The 21193-nt window shown below is 37.3% G+C and overlaps 1 protein-coding gene across 7 annotated transcripts in view; it reads right to left on the bottom strand.

Moving 5' to 3' along the window:
- Nucleotides 1–21193, bottom strand: part of PDLIM5 (PDZ and LIM domain 5) — a 140297-nt gene that overhangs the window by 59449 nt on the left and 59655 nt on the right. The window contains exons 5-9 of one of the 7 annotated variants that reach the window (XM_067468599.1): nucleotides 19163–19179; nucleotides 18387–18401; nucleotides 17156–17173; nucleotides 16250–16422; nucleotides 15125–15161 (exon numbers count right to left, since the gene is read on the bottom strand). In XM_067468599.1, coding sequence (XP_067324700.1) covers nucleotides 15125–15161; nucleotides 16250–16422; nucleotides 17156–17173; nucleotides 18387–18401; nucleotides 19163–19179 — 260 coding nt within the window. Of the gene's footprint in view, nucleotides 1–12777; nucleotides 13696–15124; nucleotides 15162–16249; nucleotides 16423–17155; nucleotides 17174–18386; nucleotides 18402–19162; nucleotides 19180–21193 lie in introns of those variants that run through there. The other 6 variants (XM_060779215.2, XM_067468596.1, XM_067468600.1 and 3 more) reach the window with 6 other exon arrangements.

The raw sequence follows: 21193 nt of genomic DNA, 5'->3' as shown, positions 1-21193 counted from the left end.
TTCCTCATCTATATTCCTTTCCCTAACTATATTTATATAGGTATAGACATTGTAAAATCAGCAATGCAATTTAGAAACAAACCACTCTCCTCCCATTATAACCCAGATCCTCTCCTCTTTGGTTCTTCCTAAGTACAGGTAGTCCACCAGTTACGAACAAGATAGGTTCTGTAGGTTTGTTCTTAACTTGAATTTGTATGCAAGTCAGAACAGGTAAATTTTAAAGTGTACCTCCAAACACACACACACACACACTTTGGATAGCATAGGGAAAGAGTGAACACCCCTGTGTTTTTGTTTTACTATGTCTGTCCCTGTTCAAAAGATTTCATCCCACTGTCTGTCCCTGTGACAATTGGATTTTGAAGAAATTTGGCTTGTTGTGGAAACAAAGATTACTGAAAAAGCTTCAGTGGAGATCCCTTTCCCCCAATGGCTCTTTCAGGAATAAATTTCCCTTCCGAGGGTTAGATTGATCTCACTTCCTGTTGTTTGAGCCCCCGGTTCTTTTGTAAGATGGATGCCAGTAACTTGGGGACTGCGTATATGTTCTCCTATGCATTTTGAAAAATGAGAGGAGAAGACTAGGAGAAGGAGATGGTTAAGTTTTATCTCAACTTATCCCTCGGTCATAGCAAAATCTATAATTTTGGTTCCAAAATCTGTCCTCAACTTTCACATGTACAAGTACATATAATATCTCATGATAATGCACAATACATAAGGAAGATTTATATTAAACAACAAACCAAAATTCAGGTTTTAACAAATCTGGGGTTTTAATACCTGTCAGTAACTGTAGGTACCACTTCAGGTTTCACAGACTGGGCAGCTAAAGTAGGTTCTACAGGAACAACTGGGGAAACCAGCAGCTCAGAGGTCTGAGTTGCTTCTGAGATCATCACCGGTTGGTTCCTTTTATGATCAGCTCCATCTGCCCTCAATGATGCAACATCTGGGGCATTCAACACCGGAGAACCAGTTTTTATCCTATTTGTTCTTGATGCAACAGTAATTGTGAAATGTTAAAACACATATATCTAAAAAGCTTTTAAAAAGTAGTACGTTGCATAACAAACAAACAAAAATCAGAACAAAAAAAGAATTAAAGCACTGTTGCAAATTCTTCCAGTACTAAAATGACTTGAAGTTACAGCAAAATAGTATTTATGTTGCCAAATTGTGGCAGTTCTTTGCCTTCTCCTTAGGATAATGATCTCTGAATAGAAACAAAAGGTTGCAGTTTCTATCCCTGGAGATGGCAATCCCACAACAAATGATTGACGAAGAATTGTCCCATCTTCACATGAACCAGAAACCAGATATTACTATTTGGCTAATAAGAAGGGAGTCAAGGATCACACTGTATTTCAAAAAGATCATTCTCAGGGCATATCTATCAGGCAACATATATCTTCCATTTCAGTTATGGTACATCCAATATAAGCAACAGTTAAGAAAGCCCCTTTTCCTATTTGAGGATTGATAACTAAAAATGGAATTCCAAATTCTGACATTAGCAGATTAATTCTATGTAAAGGATCTAACATTTTATTTATGTGTCCAATGGACATCTGCTTTTCAAAGTCCACAAGAACTAGTTTCAGCTGTTATCAACTGCTGCCACCTTGTGGGCCATCAAATATCTGGTAAAAGTATTTATACTACATATTTAGATTCGAAGTCCAGCTATCAGGCTGGCCAAAAACATCCTATCATCTAAACTACCATCAGCTGGTTATTAATTAGTTATTTCTAGACAGCTAAGAGCCCAAAAATTAGCTTCAAAATAGTTCTTATTTTTATTTGAAAAAGAGTCCTCAAATGATATTATAAAGAAAGGCAATGCAGTGAAATATAATGGGCACTTGTTTTGTTTCAAACCTAGCTAGATTACACACACACACACACACACACACACTCAGACTCCATCCCTAGAGAGACCAGGGATGGAGTCTGAGTGTGTGTGTATATTTTTTTCCTGCCTTTTGCAGGCAGGTAAAAATGTACGTCTGCATTCGGTATTTATGGAATGATGAGGGGCAGGCTGCTGGGGATGGTGAGAATGGGATTTATTTGGGGGGGGGGGTGCTGTGAAGATTAGTAGTGTTTTAGTTGTACTTCAATATTTTCGTTTCATGACACAGAAGATGTAATTGTTTTTAAATTTTATATTCACATTTGAATGCATTTGGTGGGTGTCTTGTTTGCTATTAGTAACTGTGAGCTCCTATATCGGAAGAAAGTGTGTGTGTGTGTGTATGATCTTAATTTCACTAAACTTTTGGTCCTCTCAATCTTCCTCAATAATTCCCATACAATCTACCCCGAACACTGAAGTCCTCTGGGAGGCAGCTACTCCAGCCTGCCAGAACTCGACTCGTGACCATCACCCAGAGGACCTTTTCATCAGCCACCCCAAGACTGTGGAATGACCTGCTAGAAGAGCACTAACAGCTAAATAAGCTGTCAGAATTTAAAACACAAGCCTACCCAGTCAAGTTTTAATCATGAATTTTAAACTCATATCTTGTGTTCACTATATTTTAATCTTTGTTCTGTATATTTTAATATATGTATTTCTAGAAATACATTTTCATATATGTATTTTATAATGTTTATGATGATTATACATTTTAGCTATGTTGTAACCTGCCTCTAGCCACAAGGAGAGGTCGGTAAGGACTATAAAAATAATCATCATCATCATCATAATTCTGGACACAGGGTGTCAACTCTTTCATAGAACAGCTACAAGCCCCAGGAAGTAGACAGAAAGGGTGAACGATGCCAAAGAATAAAAGAAGCATCTGCAAAGATCTTGCAGAAATGAAGAGCACTATCTCACTGCTACCCAACCTAACTTACAGTGTGCTGGGCATTTTACTAACTTCAAAGAATAGAAAAATTACCAGCATGTATCTTTTATGATCCGATTAAAATATAATGCAATTAATAAGTGCGAAACTACCTAATGTAACTTGAGGCTGTTTTGGTCACAATGGCTACTTGCTGGTTATTGTTTAAAATATGAACAGCAGCAGGTGGATGAGGTGCACACTTTGGTAGGGCTTCCAGGGGATTCTTGAAAATAAGTTCTCTGAAGAAGAAAATGTTAAAGTGAATTCACAACTAAAACTTACTATTTGCAACTATTCTGTCATGGCCCTTCTCTACTGTTCAAATGTTGTACTGCATTCACATTAAATATTAACATGAGCACTAAAACTTACTTCAAATCAATAACACTTCACTGTTGATAGAAGAATAACTAGTAGAAAACCAGTGTGACATCCATAGCATTCTAAAGCTCGAGAAAGCCACGGAGGTGCCAGACTTTAGAATGCTATGGAGGTCAAATGAATGTGACCTTCTCCCAGGTTAATATGAGATATTACAGTGATAATAGTAGGAACAAGGGCTTAAAGCTCACTTGGGAAGCATATTATAAATGTCTGTAGAAAAACAGTAAAATTGTGAAATTTCATATGACTATTAGAAATAGTTGTAAGTCAGCAAATCAAATAAGTTGTTTAACAACCCTTAAGGCACCAGATTCACATATCTGGATATCTATATGCCAGTTCTTTAAAACTTCTTCATGCACCAAATTACAGTACCCATGTCACGTAGCTAGCACTGAATTTGGCTGTGGAGGATATGAGCTATTCCAAAATTATTACACTTCCAGTTATAGTACAGCATGTAGTAAGGCAGAAACAAAATCCTAAAATGTATTGTAGAGAACTGGTAGGAAAAGGTTCTGTTTTTCTCAACTATCCTTTTAGCTGTCGAAGGCTTTTAGCTCATTATGAATTTAGCTTCAAGATCAAAATGCATCGCTATTGATATTGCAAAGTATAATATTCCTTCAAGGGGAGGGGGGTGTCTTACCATCATGCAAGATGCACACTAAACTTGACTAACTCAATGTGTAGAAAGTAAAAGAAATACAGAATGTTTCTAAAAGATTTTATAATGATTATAAAGAATTATTTACCTCTTGGAAGAGGAAATGGAGAGAGCAGTTCCAGAAAGTTTGGTAAAAGAAACAGCAGTAGGAACTGGATCACTTAGCAAGATGGGGCTAGCTGAATTTGCTTCTTCCCTGATAGTTGTTTGTTTCAATTGAATTTTCGAAGTTAGAGAATAGGAAGAAATTCAAATGTTAATCTGATTTTACCTCTTTCAATTGTACTAAGAAATATTGCAGACCCTGTTTTTATAGGAATCTGGAGTTCTAAAGCCAAAAATAACCTCAGATTTTCTTCATGACATACATATTTTTCACTTTTTTGACATTTTGATTTGTACCATGTGAGTTAATAATCTATCTTTGGGGAGAAAAAGAGGAAACAGTAAGTAATGAAAGATGTTAAAGTCTTCTAATAGACTTTCAAAATACTTAAATTCTCTGAAGTGAAACACAAAAATCCATTCAAAAGAAATCACACTGGACTATCAGAATCCACATTGAATCAAAGTAAAGTTAATAGCTGAATGAGATCAAATTTGTGAAAAACTACGTGTGACAAATTTTTATTGTGTTTTTTCAAAGTTGACACTTCCAAAATACATTTAAGAAACCTGCAATACTGAAAAAGGTTTTCCACTGCATACCTATTTTTATCAAAGTTTTAATTTACCCACTCATCAAGCAAGCCCATAGTCATGCGACAGGTAGTGTTGTTAGGAGATAAAAGTGATGACAGTGGTGATGTTGCAATGTTTCAAATGTGAACCACTTGCCACTAACTTCATAAAAACAATCTTGTGTATAATGAAAGACAAAAAAGTAAAAAGGTGGGAAAAGAAAAATTGCCACAATAAAGTTACGTCATGCAAGTGACCCAAGAACCAATGGAACAAGAAGAAAGAGAAAAGCAGACCTTTCAGCTGTTGAAAGTAACACTGGTTGTTCTGACACATCAAATATCTCACAGGTCTGAGTAGCTACTGAACTCGGGCACTGTGTCTCCAATCCATTCATTAAATCTGTAGAGAAGCTTTATAATACAAATGATAATACAGAGCACATATGGTTTGTGTTACTAGCGACTTGTTTTTGGCCTAGAGATTACTTCAGATTAATTTTTTATGACATTGAAAGTTGCTAACTTGAAGCTGCTAGTAAATGACAGCCTGAAAGAACATTTGTATAACAGCCAGGAGAAGGATTGTTTTTAATAAAAGGCTTTAAGCTCCAGGCGGAAAGATATATGCTGTGCAAGGAATATGCAATGAGTGAGGGACATGCAAGACACAAATGCCTATTAATTTCTATTAGCATTTTTTAATTTGACAGATCTGCAATGATGGCCAAACTGCCATAAAGAAATAATGTATCTGCACTTTGCTAAACATTTTCAGATCATTTTATTCGTATGTTCAACTCCACTACCCAATTTATAGTGTTTTCTGTCCCTCTGAGACCATGAAGCCTTCAATATCTAATTTGAAACTTTCTCCTGTGGTCTAGAAACCTTCTTGCAATATATTTTACAAATTGCCCTATTCACACGTTTTCTCACATGAAAACTATTATTAACTAGGGGATTTTACATTATTGTTGTGACCCAATAAAACTACGGTTCATTGTAGCCTGTTCCTACTATTTCAAATAGATGCACTTTGAAGTGTGATATGCTTTCTAGTTTTGGATGGACACTGCACCATCAAAGAGAGCCAAGGAACATCAGCAGCAGGAAGCTTGGAGGAAGAGAAGAAGCAGCATTTATCTACTGCAGGCTGCCTTTGACCTCAGCTCCTGGTGACTGGCTCCTTGGAAACTCAGGCCCTGACTGCTTGACTGAAGCAAGGCCCAACAGAAACACCTGCTGCCTCCAGAGGCTGGGGGACAAAAGATGCCTGTGGGGACGGGGTTAGGGTTGGGGGGAGCTACCTTGGGGTGGTACATGGGCAAGGGCCTGTCCCTATGATTGGCAGCCCTGAAGCCTATTACCTTGCTTTTAACATCTGCCTGATTTTATATAAGGTTTTTATTTGCCATCTTTTAGCCTGCCCCATACAAGAAGGATGTGGTTTTCTAAAGAGGGAGGGAGCCCTGGGAATCAAGGGAAGCCACTGGAGTCATAAAGGGCAGGAGGAGATGCGGCAAGAAGAGGCAGGTTCATGGAGCAGAGCCAAACCAGTCCCTTGGTTTTCAAAGTAGTTGCAAAGGAGGTACGGAGACTAGAGGAATGCTGGTGGAAAACTCAAAGCGAATCTGACCAAGCCCGGGCTAGAGCATATTTGAAAGCCTACTCTGCAGCAACAGTGGCAGCAGAAAAATCATTCCTTGCTGCCACCATTGGATCTGCAAGGAACTGTCCAGCTGAGCTGTTTCAAGTGGTCAGAGGGCTATTACATACTGGTCCTCAAGGAGAAATCCCTGTCCACTCAGCAGCCCGCTGTGAAGAATTTGTAAGGCACTTTGCAGATAAAGTTACTCAGATCTGTCGGGACTTGGATGCTGTTATTGACGGATGTAATTTTCCAGTGGATGTAACTTTGGCTCTTGCTTGTCCAATGTTGATGGATACTTTTCAACTAGTGCAACCTAAGGTTGTGGACAGGATCCTTGGAGAGGTGAGAGCTACTACATGTATTCTAGATCCATGCCCTTCCTGGTTGATCAAACAGACCAGAGGGGGACTGGCAGAGAGGGTGAAGGTGGTGGTCAATGCCTCCTTGGAACAAGGCAAAGTTCCAACTTGCCTAAAAGAGGCAGCTGTGAAACCTTTATTTTAAAAGTCATTCCTAACCCCTTTATAATGGACAGCTATCGGCCAGTGTCCAACCTTCCATTTCTGAGCAAGGTTCTGGAGTGTGTGGTGGTCTCCCAACTTCAGGGATTTCTGGATGAAATGTATTATCTAGATCCATTTTAATCGGGTTTCCGGCCTGGTTATGGAACAGAGTCAGCTTCGGCCTCCTTGGTGGATGACCTACACAGAGATCTAGACAGGGGGAGTGTGTCTCTGTTGGTTCTCCTGGGTCTATCAGTGGCTTTCGATACCATTGGCCATGGTATCCTTCTGGGTCATCTCACCGGGATGAGACTGGAAAGTACTGTCTTACAATGGCTCCGATCCTTCCTGGAGAGCCATACCCAGAAGATGGTGCTGAGGGATTCCTGTTCAAACCCCCAATCATTGATCTGTGGGGTTCCCCAGAGTTCCATTTTGTCTCCCATGCTGTTTAACATATACATGAAACCACTTGGAGAGGTCATCCGGAGTTTTGGAGTATGGTGCCACCTATATGCAGATGGCACCCAACTCTACTACTCCTTTCTACTTAACACCAAGGAAGCATCCTGATCCTAAACCAGTGCCTGTCATCAGTAATAGAATGGATGAGGACAAACAAATTGAAACTTAATTCATACAAGACAGAGGTACTCATGGTCAGTCGGAAGGCAAACTAGGGAATAGGGATTCAGCCTGTGCTGGATGAGATTACACTCCCCCTGAAGACACAAGTTTTCAATTTGAGGGTCCTTCTGGACTTGGAACTGAATCTGGAGGCACAGCTATCGACGGTGGCCAGGAGGGCCTTTACATGATTAAAACTTATGTGTCAACTGTGCCATTCCTTGAGAAGCCAGATCCGGCTACAGTGGTACATGCCTTAGTTACATCCCAACCCCCAACAATTCAACAAGACTTGAATTATACTATTGGTTATTGTTTCTGATGCTTGTTTTATATACTGTTATAATGTTGTTTAATGTTGTTTTATACTGATATTATTTATTTTAAATATGTTGATTGGACTTGGCCCCATGTAAGTCGCCCCAAGTCCCTTCAGGGAGATGGAGGCAGGGTATAAAAATAAAGTTATTATTGGTTTGTTGTAGGTTTTTTCGGGCTGTATGGCCATGGTCTAGAGGCATTCTCTCCTGACGTTTCATCTGCACTTTGGCAAGCATCCTCAGAGGTAGTGAGGTCTGTTGGAACTAGGCAAAAGGGTTTATATATCTGTGGAATGACCAGGATGAGACAAAGGGCTCTTCTCTCCTGGAGCTAGGTGTGAATGTTCCGACTGACCACCTTGATTAGCGTACAATGGCCTGCCTGCACCTGGGGCAAAAATTATTATTATTATTATTATTATTATTATTATTATTATTATTATTATTATATCCCATCTGGATTACTGTAACATGCTCTATGTGGGACTGCCTCTGAAGAGTTCTCAGAAACTTTAGCTGGTCCAAAGAGCTGCAGCCAGGTTGCTAACTGGGGCTGGCTACAGGGAGGAGACAACCCCCCCACCCCCATTGAAGCAGCTCCACTGGCTGCCAGTCTATTTCCGGATACAATTCAAAGTGCTGGTTCTGAGCTTTAAAGCCCTAGATGGTTCAGGGCCTGGCTATTTGGCTCACTGCATCCCCTTATACAAATCTGAACAGGTCTTTTTTCGGTCCCACCTCCATCTCAAGCATTATTGGTGAGCAGGCTTTCTCACTGGCTGCCCCTTGACTCTGGAACTCCTTGCCTAGAGAAGCCAGAATGTCCCTCTCCTTGCTATCTTTCTGGCGGCAGGCTAAAACCTTTTTATTTAGACAGGCTTTTAAAGATGAAGGTTATTACGATAAATTCAGTGGGTGCTGTGGTTTTTAACTTTGAATTTGTTTTAATTATTTTTAACTGGGAATTTTAAAATACTGTTTATATTTAATCATGTTTTAATATTTGTATATTTGTATATTTTAAATGGTTGTGCTAATGCTTTTATATCAAGCTGCTTTGAGTCCCCTTCAGGTGAGATAAAATAGGATAATAATAATAATAATAATCGTCTGACACATAAGTCTGAAATCTACATAAACCTGGTATGTACAGGCTGAGGATCTCTTATCCAAAATTGTCTATGTGAATGGCTGACATATTGGCACATTTTTTCTGATTGGTTTTGTTTTATGCACAAAAATATTTAAAATATTGTATAAAATATCCTTAAATCAAGGTGTATAAGATATATATGAGATATACATGAATTTTGTGTTTAGATTTGGGTCCCATTCCAGCTATCTCAATATTTGTGTGTGTGTGTGGGGGGGGGGGGTATAGGTACTCCAAATATCCCCCCTCCTGAAAAAAAATTATGAAATCTAAAACATTTCTGGTCCCAAGCATTTCAGGTAAGGGATACTCAATCTTCATTCTTCTCTACCTTAGATTTTTTTTTTTTATGGACTGCAAAAATACCATGTGTATCAGATTTTCATAAAATAGAGGCTCATGTTTAGAGTTATGGACTGGGGACTGAAAAATCCAGGTTTATGTCTCCACTCACCATGAAATTCTTTATGGTGAACTTGGGCCACCCACTTTTCCCCAGCACAGCACAACTGTTGTGATGGTAAAGTGGAGAGAAGAAGAGCAATACACCCTTTTGCCTAGTTCCAACAGACCTCACTACTTCTGAGGATGCTTGCCATAGATGCAGGCGAAACGTCAGGAGAGAATGCCTCTAGACCATGGCCATATAGCCTGAAAAAACCTACAACAACCTAGTGATTCCAGCCACGAAAGCCTTCGACAATACAGCAATACATCACTTTATGCTCTGTGTAGGGAAGGCCAGATATGAGTAGCAAATAAAAAGTGAATAGCCCACTAGTCAGTGATGACCTTTCTGTTGTATATCTAAGGACTCTTCAGAGAATTCATCCACCCAACAGTTTGTGGCTCTTTTCCATATCTCTTTGGACAGAACCAAGACCTTCTAAGCTGGAGATAAAAGAATATCTGCTTCTCTATATCTGCACTGCTCTTTCCCCTCCCAGATGCCTTCTGGAGTTGGTGCCAGCTTTTTAAATCTAGTGCCACTAGCTGATTAAACTGCAGACCCATCTGCATTTGACTTGCTGTAACACTGAAAGTCTTGCATGTTGTTATCACTAAACTCAGTAAGCAGTGATAAAGTATAAAGTACTTCAGTGATGAAGTAACTGAATCATAGCCTGAATAAAAGGGGAAACACTGAAAGAAATAAGCAGTTCTGTGGTGAAATAGGAGAATGGCTGAGTGATAGCATATCCATAGGTTCATGGTATTGGAAAAACAGAAAGGAAAAACAGTACAGTAATAGAAAAATACAGTGTTTGCAATTATAAAAGGAATCAATCAATATGTCATCATCTATGTGCAGGGACAGTGAGCCTGCATCAGACAAATATTTGTAGGACAAAAGACTAGGCTGACAGTAAAATAAAATCTGGTAGCTATTTAGGGCTTCCAAGTTTTCCAAAAGAAAGGAAAAGAAATTCAGGTAAGATGATCTTGCCAGGAAAAAGTTTTTCATGGACTATGCAAACTTAATGATAAAAACGTGTGATTTTGGAAGCAACCAGAGCACTTTTCATCTCTTTGAAACAGTCAAATTCTGGCATGATGTTTGGGGGAATCTTGGATTCATTACACATGGTTAAATGCCATGGATATACACATACACTAAGAACTGACAAAAACGCGTTAGAATTTTGATGTTGCAAACAGAAGAATGGAACAGAGGAATGGGACTGCAAAAAGTTCTGTAAGTAAGGAAAAAGAAAAGAAAAGAAAAAGTTGCAAGGAGACTGGGAGTTGCAGGAAGGAATACATTATGTGTTATGGATGGCCTAAAGAAAGGAGGCATGATGACTTCAGAGAAATCTGTAGCATACAATCCAAGGGGTCCAAGACAGTAATATTTTTCCATTCATTTCCATTTCTCTGAAATGCCAAATGCCATAAACACTCAGATTAATCCCAAAAAATACACAATATAACCCTTGTCCCTGCAGTATTGTTATCCTGCATTTTTACCGACCCGCACTTCACAAAACAGGTCATCTAAAGGAATTTTTTAGGTCCTCTAGGCAGGTATATTGTAGGCATCCATCAGAGGTTACCACAAAGTCTCTCTGGAAAACATAGCAAATTCCTAGAGAATTTCCCTCTAGGAGCTTTCTAGATCTTGTAGGGTGAGTCTATGATAATGTATTTTGGAAGTCGTTCAATTTAATAGGGTTATCCATGGTTTTCTTTTTTCCACAGTAAGTTCAGGAATGTATCCCCTCCAGATATGAAGGCTGTACAGCAGGGGTACTCAAACTTTTTAAACAGAGGGCCAGGTCACAGTCTCTCAAACTATTGGGGGGGGGGATTATAATTTGAACAAAGCATGAATGAATTCTTAGGCATACTGCACATATCTTATTACTACTGCAAAAACACTTAAAAACAATACAATAATTAAAATGAAGAACAATTTTAACAAATGTAACCTTATTAGTATTTCAATGGGAAGTGTGGACCTGCTTTTGGCTGATGAGCTAGGATTGTTGTTGTTCTGTGCTTTCAAGTCATTTCAGACTTAGGTTGACCCTGAGTGAGGGCTGGGTAAATGATCTTGGAGGGCAATATCTGGCTCTCGGGCCTTAGTTTGAAGACCCCTGCTGTACAGCATAAGTGCTGCTTTCAAAATTTCACTTTATACTTCACATGCATTAATCCTAATAGCAATCATATGAGTTGAGATGTATGCTTTCATTCCCAGGAGACTAGATAGGATTGGAGGAGACATCACCCAAGGTCACCCAGTGAATTAACAGCAAAGATGACATTTAAACCAGGAATCTTCTGATCGACAACTAAATTCCTTTAGCACTATTATTGAGCAGCATTATTTGATGTATTATAGGGGTAAATAGTAAACAAGTGAATCTACAATTGGATTATTGCATGTTAAAGTATTATACAAAATATAAAACCAAGGGGGGCAAAAAATCACATAGATGCACACATATAAGCTGTAATAAATTGGAAAGACACATTTCACATTAAATGATCAAGCAACTACAAGGACTGACCAAAGGCCACAATAGCTTTCTCATCGCGAAAGACCTTTGATAGTTGAATCACTACTCTTAACTGAAACACACAGCACAAGAGCATTTCTGAACATTCAGTATGTTTATTGTAGGCTACTTCTACTTGTGTACACACATTAAGCACAGATGCAGTGTATTATTCAATATACAAACATGTGATAATTCAAGTAATTATTTCCATTAAATAAAAGTTATTCAAACAACTCTAAGATGGCCTTCTTTGAAATCTGCCTACCCTATCCCACAAAGGAAGAACTTATGATTGTGTGAATCTGTTTTAACAGAATCTGATGACAGATAACCAAGATACAAATATTAAGAAGAATGCACTATGTGCCAGTGTTTTTAGGTCTATCATGTAGCCAGAAACCATGAGCACTCCTTAGTAGTTTTATAATGTGCCATAGTGTTTCAATTTTTTTTCTGCACACGTGGGTGTTAAATGTCAAACATGTGAAAGGTTACCTCCAATCTCCATTTTCTGTTTGACTATCCCTAGAGATAATGCAACAGATAACAAACCTTAAATATGGCTAGAGAAAGACTTGTATTTCCATGAAATAAATATTACCAAAGAAGAGCTTTCAAAGTTGGGCAGTTCAAGTCAATATCTATATGTATATAAGTCAATATCTGTATGTATATAAAAAGTTATTTTTGTTTAAACAATCTGTTTGCAAAGAGGATTCAATTTGAATATATATATCTTTAAAAAACAAAACAAATAAGGGATGAATAGGCATGCTTCTATGAAATTCACCCAAGCAAGATTCTTTTATTACAAGAGGATTACAGGTATGATTTTGCCAGTAATATCGCCAGCTCCAAATATGTGTGGAACAAATATTAACAGAATGAAAAGACTTCAAAGAAAAATGCAAGGGGGAGGAGGATGAACTCAAAGACAACATTTATTAAGTAATCCTCAAGCATAACAATGGCAGAAATTATTATTTGCTATAATACATTATATTACAAAACATTATGCATCAAAATGGCTAATAAAGTCACAAAAATGCAGCTTGTTATAAATAAAATATATCCAATAGCTTATATTATTTTCACTTTTAAATATGTTCCTAGGATAACACTATTGGGATTATGGTCAGGGAGAACTTCGAAACATCCTCATGTGACATTTCCGCCCAAGTACACAGCTTATCTGACCTATGCTAATACTGCTCAATCCCTTTAATTAGAAGGTAAAAAGATCTACTTCTCCTTCGCCAATGGGGAAACATTTACATCCTGCTCTGAAATACATCAAACAGTGCTATATAGGAAAAGCAAAATACTGAAACAATGAGATACTGATTTTATGTCAAACAAAGCTATATAGGAAGAGCAAGATGCCTTTCTCAAGTTTCTACAGCCTATTTCCCCCTTTATATTTTATGCAGTGGGCTAGAGTTCATATCCTGAAGCTAAGAACCTGCCTTTTTCCCAGAAGAGATACTCTAACTATTCATCACCATTATGAATATTCTGTTTTGTGTGTGTTGATTTGCTATTCAGACACTAATTTTAAAACAAAACATGTTTCTCTCATTCTTTCCACATCAGTAGGAAATTGTTAGAAAAAAGTATAGAAAAGGCTGTAATTCTTCTAGCAATTGATTCTTATTTTGCTTCTCATTCAATCCCTTGCAAGAAAAAGAGGAAGAGGAAGAAAAGCTCATGTGTTTTGCTTTATTTGTTTATTTTAGAACTCGTCAAGTCACTGGACGTTAAGGACACGTGCTGAGACGCCATGGTGCCAGTCACGTAATTTTGTATATCTGGGACCTATGACGTGGAGGGGGACCTTTTCCCTGCAGAAAGAAGTGAAGAAGAGACAGATGAAAGGAAAGAGGTCCGCATCTAAACCCACTTTACATGCAAATCAAAACATGCAGAATCCATGCACTATTGACAATTCAATCCTTGTATTGTGATAAAACTTCTTCAAATAACTTTTAAAAAGTATTTCTAACCCTGGTATATGTGTATGGGCCGCTCCTACTAAAATATCAATGCCTAAACTGGAAGTCTTCACCAGGACTTAACTACAGGCCAGGATTTAATGATCTATCATTCCACTTCATACTACTAGAACCACGATAGATAGTCCACATATACAAACTCTACAATGTAATGCAAAATGTCGCTACTCTGTTATATTCAAGTAATGAAGAGAGTCACTACAACCAATTCAGAATTGCTCCATTAAACAGAGATTTAGAGAACATGATATGATAGCCAAATTCCACCCTCTGTATTTTTAATGAGAATACCAGTACTGAAACAATAAGGCTTTTCATGATTTAGAATACTTCTCTTTGGTAACTTAGCAAAGGGTAAATTGAATTTTGTACCATCATTTAGCTATCTAGGAGTAGGTGCTCCATATCCACAGTCTGTATCCATGGATTCAACCATCCAGAACTAAAAGATGCCTCCCCCCCCCCCAAAAAAAAGAAAAAGAAATGCCAAAAGCAAACCTTGATTTTACTCATTTATGTAACCATTTCACCATTTCATCTATGCCTTTTGGTATCTATGGGATATCTGCTGGAACCAATCACAGTAGATACCAGAGGCCCACTGTTTTCCTTAAAAGGTGCCAGGGATAATGGCTATGGAGGAGACCATATCCAGGACAGGAAAACTAAAGAGCACAAAGAAGGTTCAGACAGACCGAAACAAGTGCATGCGCCCAAGAAACCTAGGGAACTGGAGTAGTCTATATCATTGCTACTCTGACTGTTCACAGCAAGCATTCAACAGTATTATAATTCATGCTTAACCAATTCATATTTATTGGCCAAAAGTTTTGGCCAAAATTAGTACATCATCTTGAGAAACTGGCTACATCTTAAAAGTAAAAGAAAATGACAAAGAGTTGTGAAGACAGTTTAAAAAATCAACAAGCAATGTCCTTTAAGTATCTGGTTAAGGATTCCAATATTTTGCAGGAAACACTTTTTATCTCCACAGAGCGCTGATTTCCTGCTATCATGCTTGTCCCCTAATCTTCTCCACATGTATACTGAAGTATCCTCAATTTGAGCCAGTTTTTTAAAAACATAAACAGGATAATTCTAAGGTCTGTTGTATACAACATGCAACTACATTTGTTTCGATTTGCTTGATATGCAGTGCATTTTTCAAACTCAAACACACACACACTGATATCCCCACACCATCAGTTAAAAATAAATCATGCAACACAGCAAGACATATTGGAGATCATTAACTTACTTTGACTTTTTTGAATGATCAGGTTCTGGTTCTTTCACTGCAAATAAAGAAAACACTCGCTAAATTTCCATGAAATCGTCACATGATTTTTCAATATTCCTCCAGTAAATGATGACAGCATAATGATCTTTTTCTTAGATATTTCTCCCATTATCTTTTGAAGCTTCTGAGATGCACAACAATTATAAGCTTCACTATTATTCACATAATGATCACATGAATAGGTCATATATGGTTTTTTAGATTATATTAATAATAAATGGGAAGAGTACTAACAGACAAGAAACCCCTTCCTATATTGCCCTAGTGAGAAAATAACTAGATAAAATTCTTAGTCCTATTGAAGAACTCTGGAACTTGGCAAATTGGCACTGATGTAAATTCCATTGGATCAAGTGTAGTCTACTAGAGTTGAGACTAACAACTGGATTTAAGATGTGCTGTCAAGGTTGGAGAAAAAGGGAGGAATGTATAAAATATCAGGATCAAAATTATATATTCTGTCCTGCGAATACTTTATCAATATCAAAATTACAATTTCAATAACATTTGTAAAAAAATTATATAAATTTAATGTTACTCCCTAATAGACTAAACATTGGAATGAATGAAACTTAGGTTACTTGTCATTAACATCATGCAACATCTGCTGAACTTCATTCTCTTTCTCACTGCCAATCCCATTTTCTTTGTATTTTGTGTTCTAAGTCTGAGGGCAGGGAACAGTCAAAATATCAATTTGTAAGCCACTCAAAGCATTTTAGGTGGAAGTATAGAGTAAAAATAATCAAACACAGAAACAGCATCATTCATTTCTACTGGTCTATTCCAGTTGGAAATATGCCTGCTGTATTTCTTATAATATTTCTATGTAACCCACTCCCAAGACACATATGTGTAGGTTAGTATTTTTATGCCTGCTATATTTCTTATAATATTTCTATGTAACTCCACTCCCAAGACACATATGTGTAGGCTAGTATTTTATGCATAAAGGGGGCTACCTCTCCCTCCCTTTCTTTCTCCCTCTTTCCTGCTCTCTCTCTCTCTCTCCCTCACACACACACCCACACACACACTTTTATATGCGTCCATTTTTAATTACAAATCCAAGTGGTTACTCACTGTGTTCAGTCCCAGTGATTTGTGCAAGGATGCGGAAGGAACGTGACTGCGTTGTTCCTGTTCTTGGGTGCCAGTCCTCAGTATCCTCAATCAGCCGCTTCTTGCTGTGGTTGCTGTGAGTTGGTGGATGGAAAAACTCCGTATTCGTATATACAACATGCTTCCGTGGTGGACTAAAACAATGAAGAAAAGATATAAAGCCAGTAAGAGAAAAGCAAATGGAGCAACAACGTAATTTTTTTTTCTGTTCTTCTGTTTGTTACTGTGTGCCTTCAAGTTGTTTCTGACTTATGTCAACCTTAAGGTGAATCTATCCTGGGGGCTTCTTGGCAAGATTTATTCAATGGAGGGACGAGTGATTTATGACTAATTGACACTATGGAAAACTAGAAGAGCCAAAATAATTTTCTTTGCCAATTTTGACACTTTCTTCAGTTTTTTTAAAGCTCTTGCACTTCATAAATTGGCAAAATCTAAGATATTCCTTACATTTCAAGTTTACCTTAACCCTTTGGCTCCATTTATAATGGAAAATTTAACAATTCAAACACTAAATTTCATTTCTAATAATTTTCTGAATAAAATATCTGTTTTACACTCCAAATATTACATTCATAAAGAATAAGAATGTTACTTTTTTTTCAATTTTCCATGTTTTCTTTTTGAGAGGGTCCTGGTAAAACAAGGAAAATGTCCCTCTCCTCATAGCTTCAAGATTTCTGGAAATTTTACAGTTCAGAGTGCTAACATCCCATGGCCCATCCTTCTCATGGAATCCAGAACAGCTTCAATTAGCTGAAAATTACATATACCTCAACAGTTCACACACATCCCCCCCTCTCCATGACAGTTCCATCTTAAAACATTACACTCCGTTGACACACAGACATATACACTAACAATTACCGTTTGGGTGGATTTTTCCTTTTATGTATTTGAAAGAACAAGACAGCAGAATAAAAAGAGTCCAGTATAACCAGGAAAGGAAAGATAGGAAAAGAAAGGAAAGAAGAAGAATCATGGTTATTTTTAAGTTTTAAAATTAAATTGTTTTCAGAGTCATTTTTCTTTGTATGCTATCAGTTTTTAAAGCAAGGTTTTTATTTCTCTACATGAAAAAGTAACAATATTATCCACAAAAAATGCACCGTTTGGTGATAGGCGAGTACTATTGATTACTGTCCAAAAACTAATTGCAAGAACAACTTTTTTCTAACTAAAGTATTTGTGTACAGGCACTTGTGGCCACATAGCCCCAGGATGCTCTCACTGGGAAAGCTTTATCAAGTTAACTGAAGCAACCTTACATGTTGCATCAATATCCCTGAAGATAAGCTATCCTTTTTGAAACACTGGACCTTCAGAGAGATCTTTCCCCTTTTTTGTTTAGGTAATGTAAGGCTACAGATTGAGAAGTCCTTTTGCCAGTTGCCTTTATCAGAAAACAGTCAATTACAACACTCGGTTCTAAGATATCACATGTGAGATATCCATAACAAGAGTTTAGAGCTGAAAAGGAGGTTATTTAATCCGATTTATCTGCAGTGTACGCTGCAGCTGCAGCATCCTGGATACCGAACCTTCTCTCTTTATGTGTCTTCAAGTCACCTGTTGAATGATAGAACTGCATGAATTTCTTAAGTGGGGATTACTCAGAAGTATTTGTTGATGGACTTCCATCTAAGTGCTAATCAGGACTGGCTTCTAAGATCACATGGGATCTGGTGAACCTTCTAGCTTCTATTTAAGTATCTCTAGTAACCATCTCCTATATTTTCTTGTGTAGCAGTTCTCGTGATTATGACTTCTGGTTGCAATCTCCTTCACTAAAATTTCTATCCCTTAGACCTCTTTGAGCAACTAATTCAGACTAAATATGAAGACACAAAGTCTTTTATAAAACAGTTCTAAAGTTAATAATTTCAAACATACTTTCAGTGATACTACTTTGTAACTGGAAGCATCTGTAACTTCATGCTCAAAAAATTAGTTGAACCAGCAACAGAAGGCACTGAGATTTGAATCCCAAATTTAACTGATGAAGAAAAGCTACTAAATGCACCATTATTTTATGTTTTGTTATGAGAAAAGAGGTGCTTAAATATTAAGAGGCAAATTATATTAGTGAAGTACTTACACCTCATCAGGGTTACTGAAGAAGGGAAGGATAGAACAAAACACAAACAACGGAGAAGATTCCAGGTCATGGAGTACAAGTAAGAAACCACAAAAAAATGAAGCAAGAAAAAGTTAATAGAAAATTATGAAATTAAAGCCACAGAAGAAGGCGAGTAACTCTATATAAGTAAAATTTAATAGCAATGTTATTTAATAATTTACAAAAGCATTAGTTAAGAGCTAACCGATCTTTGGGAAGTCTATTATATTTTTCTTGGCGCTTTCTAGCAGTTACCAAGACTGGTAGCAAGATGGTGCCATATACAAAGATAAAGCTATAACACAATATTTTCCTCCAGCAGTCAGTCTTTATATATTAATGATTTTAATTTGCACATGCTGTAAGAAGAAGTGACTTGCATTAAACCAGGTGCTAAATTAATACATGGTTATCTTAAATTTAATTGCAGGATATTTTAAATATTGGCATATTAGGAACATTCAGAGGTCTGAATTACAACCACTTTGAAAGTCTAAGTTATAACTGTTAGACATTAATAAACCTGGCCAACACGGTTTATCTTTTTGGTTGCTACTCACAAAAATCACATGTATAAGTAGCATACAATTTAATATTACACAAAAGAGCAACCTCACAACACATCCAGGTAGATTTTTGTTTTATAAAAGTCACAGCAAATCTGAAAAAGTTTAATTCTGACACAGACATATAGTAGTCATACATGCCAGTTATTTAAAACCACACAATACAACTCAAATACCAGTGATACTAACTTTGTTGCTGATGGTGCCTGCAAAGGAAGGAAGCATTTAAAATGTTTACCAAAATGACTTCCCTACTGGTCATATGTAGGGTCATCTAAATACCTTCACACAATTATACCTTGAATATTCCAGCACCCTTGAAAATATTGTAACCAGTGAGGAGTGAAGTGAACAGTATTGTGCGAAAGAACAGTTTTCATGCAGGACTTGACAAGGCATGCTATATAAAAAGAACAACAAACCAAATGCCCCCTCCACCGGGGGGGGGGGGGGGCTGAGAAGGGTAGGGTACAAATGTTTGAAATAAATACATAAATAAATAAATGTCACTTAGCTCACACTACAGATTTGGATATAATTTTTTACTCTTTATCTGTATGTATATGCAATTTTATGGAAATGGGGGAAACTGACAAAACTATGTTGTGTTTCCTTAATGTAAGGTAGACTTCTTGCAAATGGAGAAGTCTTAATTTGTGCTTCACATATTGACTAGAAAATGATGAACTGAAAAATTATTTATTTATTTATTTATTTAGTACATTTCTATACCACCCCTCTCAACAGAGGCGGCCCTAGGTAATTTTCAACAGTAAGCAAACAGTATTTTAGTGCCCCCCCCCAACCAATCATTGAAATATATTTTCTGTTCGTCGTGGGAGTTCTGTGTGCCATATTTGGTTCAATTCCATCATTGGTGGAGTTCAGAATGCTCTTTGATTGTAGGTGAACTATACATCCCAGTAACTACACTTGCCGCATTTGCTCCCTTGCCTGGCCCGCTTTGGGTCCGGAGGCGTGCCTGAAGACCCTGGCGTGTGCACCAAAAGTCACCTCTTCTCCTGACTTTCTCCTCAGCTATTTGGACCAAGAGAGAGAGAGACAGAGGTGGAGATGCCCACCTTTCCTGAAGGTAGGTGCAAAAACAAAGGAGGGAGCCCAAAATATCTGTAAGTTATGGGTTAATACCTAATATTCAGTGTCTCATATAAATATACTTCATGTTACAATTTTTATATATTTTAAGTTAGCATGAGGGATGCTTCAATACTATGTTAAATATATATGCTCCATCAAATTTTTTATGCTGACAAATTATCAGTTCATTTCATTTAATTAGTTTGAAGCTTTCAGTAAGCAATTTTGCTCATACTATGCCTCCAAGGCATAAAAACAAGACAGACTAATTGCTTGTGCTTAATCTTAATGTACACTGCATATGTAGACATGATATGCTACTGACTATGAAGATTTTTAGTAAACAGATTGTATTACTTAGGTCTAAATATATTTGTATAAAGGGCAGTGCAATGTCTTGCTGTTTAATCAGCACTAGATCTTCCATGTGTAAGCAAATTCTTCTCACACTTATAATTGCTCGAGCATCATTTGAAACCATAATATTTTCAGTACAGCTAAGCCAACAAGTCTACAGCTTTTTCACTTTAGCAGATAACATCACTGAATATTTGCAAACAGAATACAGGCAGAGGGATTCTGAATACTTGAAAATTATTAATGGAGTGCAATATCCAAAGTGCAGTGGCATTTCTGGTGTGAGGCATACCCGTGGTCGTGGTGGAGGGGGAAGTCCCACACTCATTAGAGAATAAAAATACAAATATGAGAGGAGACTAATATAAATATAATTAGTTGATTTATCCTGGTTTCATACATTGAAGTTAATCATATTATATATAAAAGTTGGAAGCTAGTATCATTTTGGAAGAGAATTCCTGAATAGACTAATTACAGAAGTCTTCTCTAACATGTGTTTCCAACCATGTTCAAGTTAATCTTGGAAAAAACATGTTAATGATTTGATTGATAGTTTGTTGTTTTTTTAAAGCTTTCTATACTCCATGCCGTTAATGATTTGTCTTAGTATATATTGTAAGCTGCTTTCAGCGCATTTGGGGAAAAGGTGGGATAAAAACCAAGGCAAATCAATAATTTTCTACTACCATTATGTTAGTTAGTCAAGTACAGGGGAAGAAACCATGTGGTCTTTCAAATCTTGTTTATACTGTAAGGCCCTAA

The sequence above is a fragment of the Anolis sagrei genome, chromosome 5, assembly GCF_037176765.1.
Source record: "Anolis sagrei isolate rAnoSag1 chromosome 5, rAnoSag1.mat, whole genome shotgun sequence".
In the NCBI taxonomy this organism is placed as follows: Eukaryota; Metazoa; Chordata; class Lepidosauria; order Squamata; family Dactyloidae; genus Anolis; species Anolis sagrei.
This window is presented reverse-complemented; position numbering and strand designations above follow the sequence as displayed.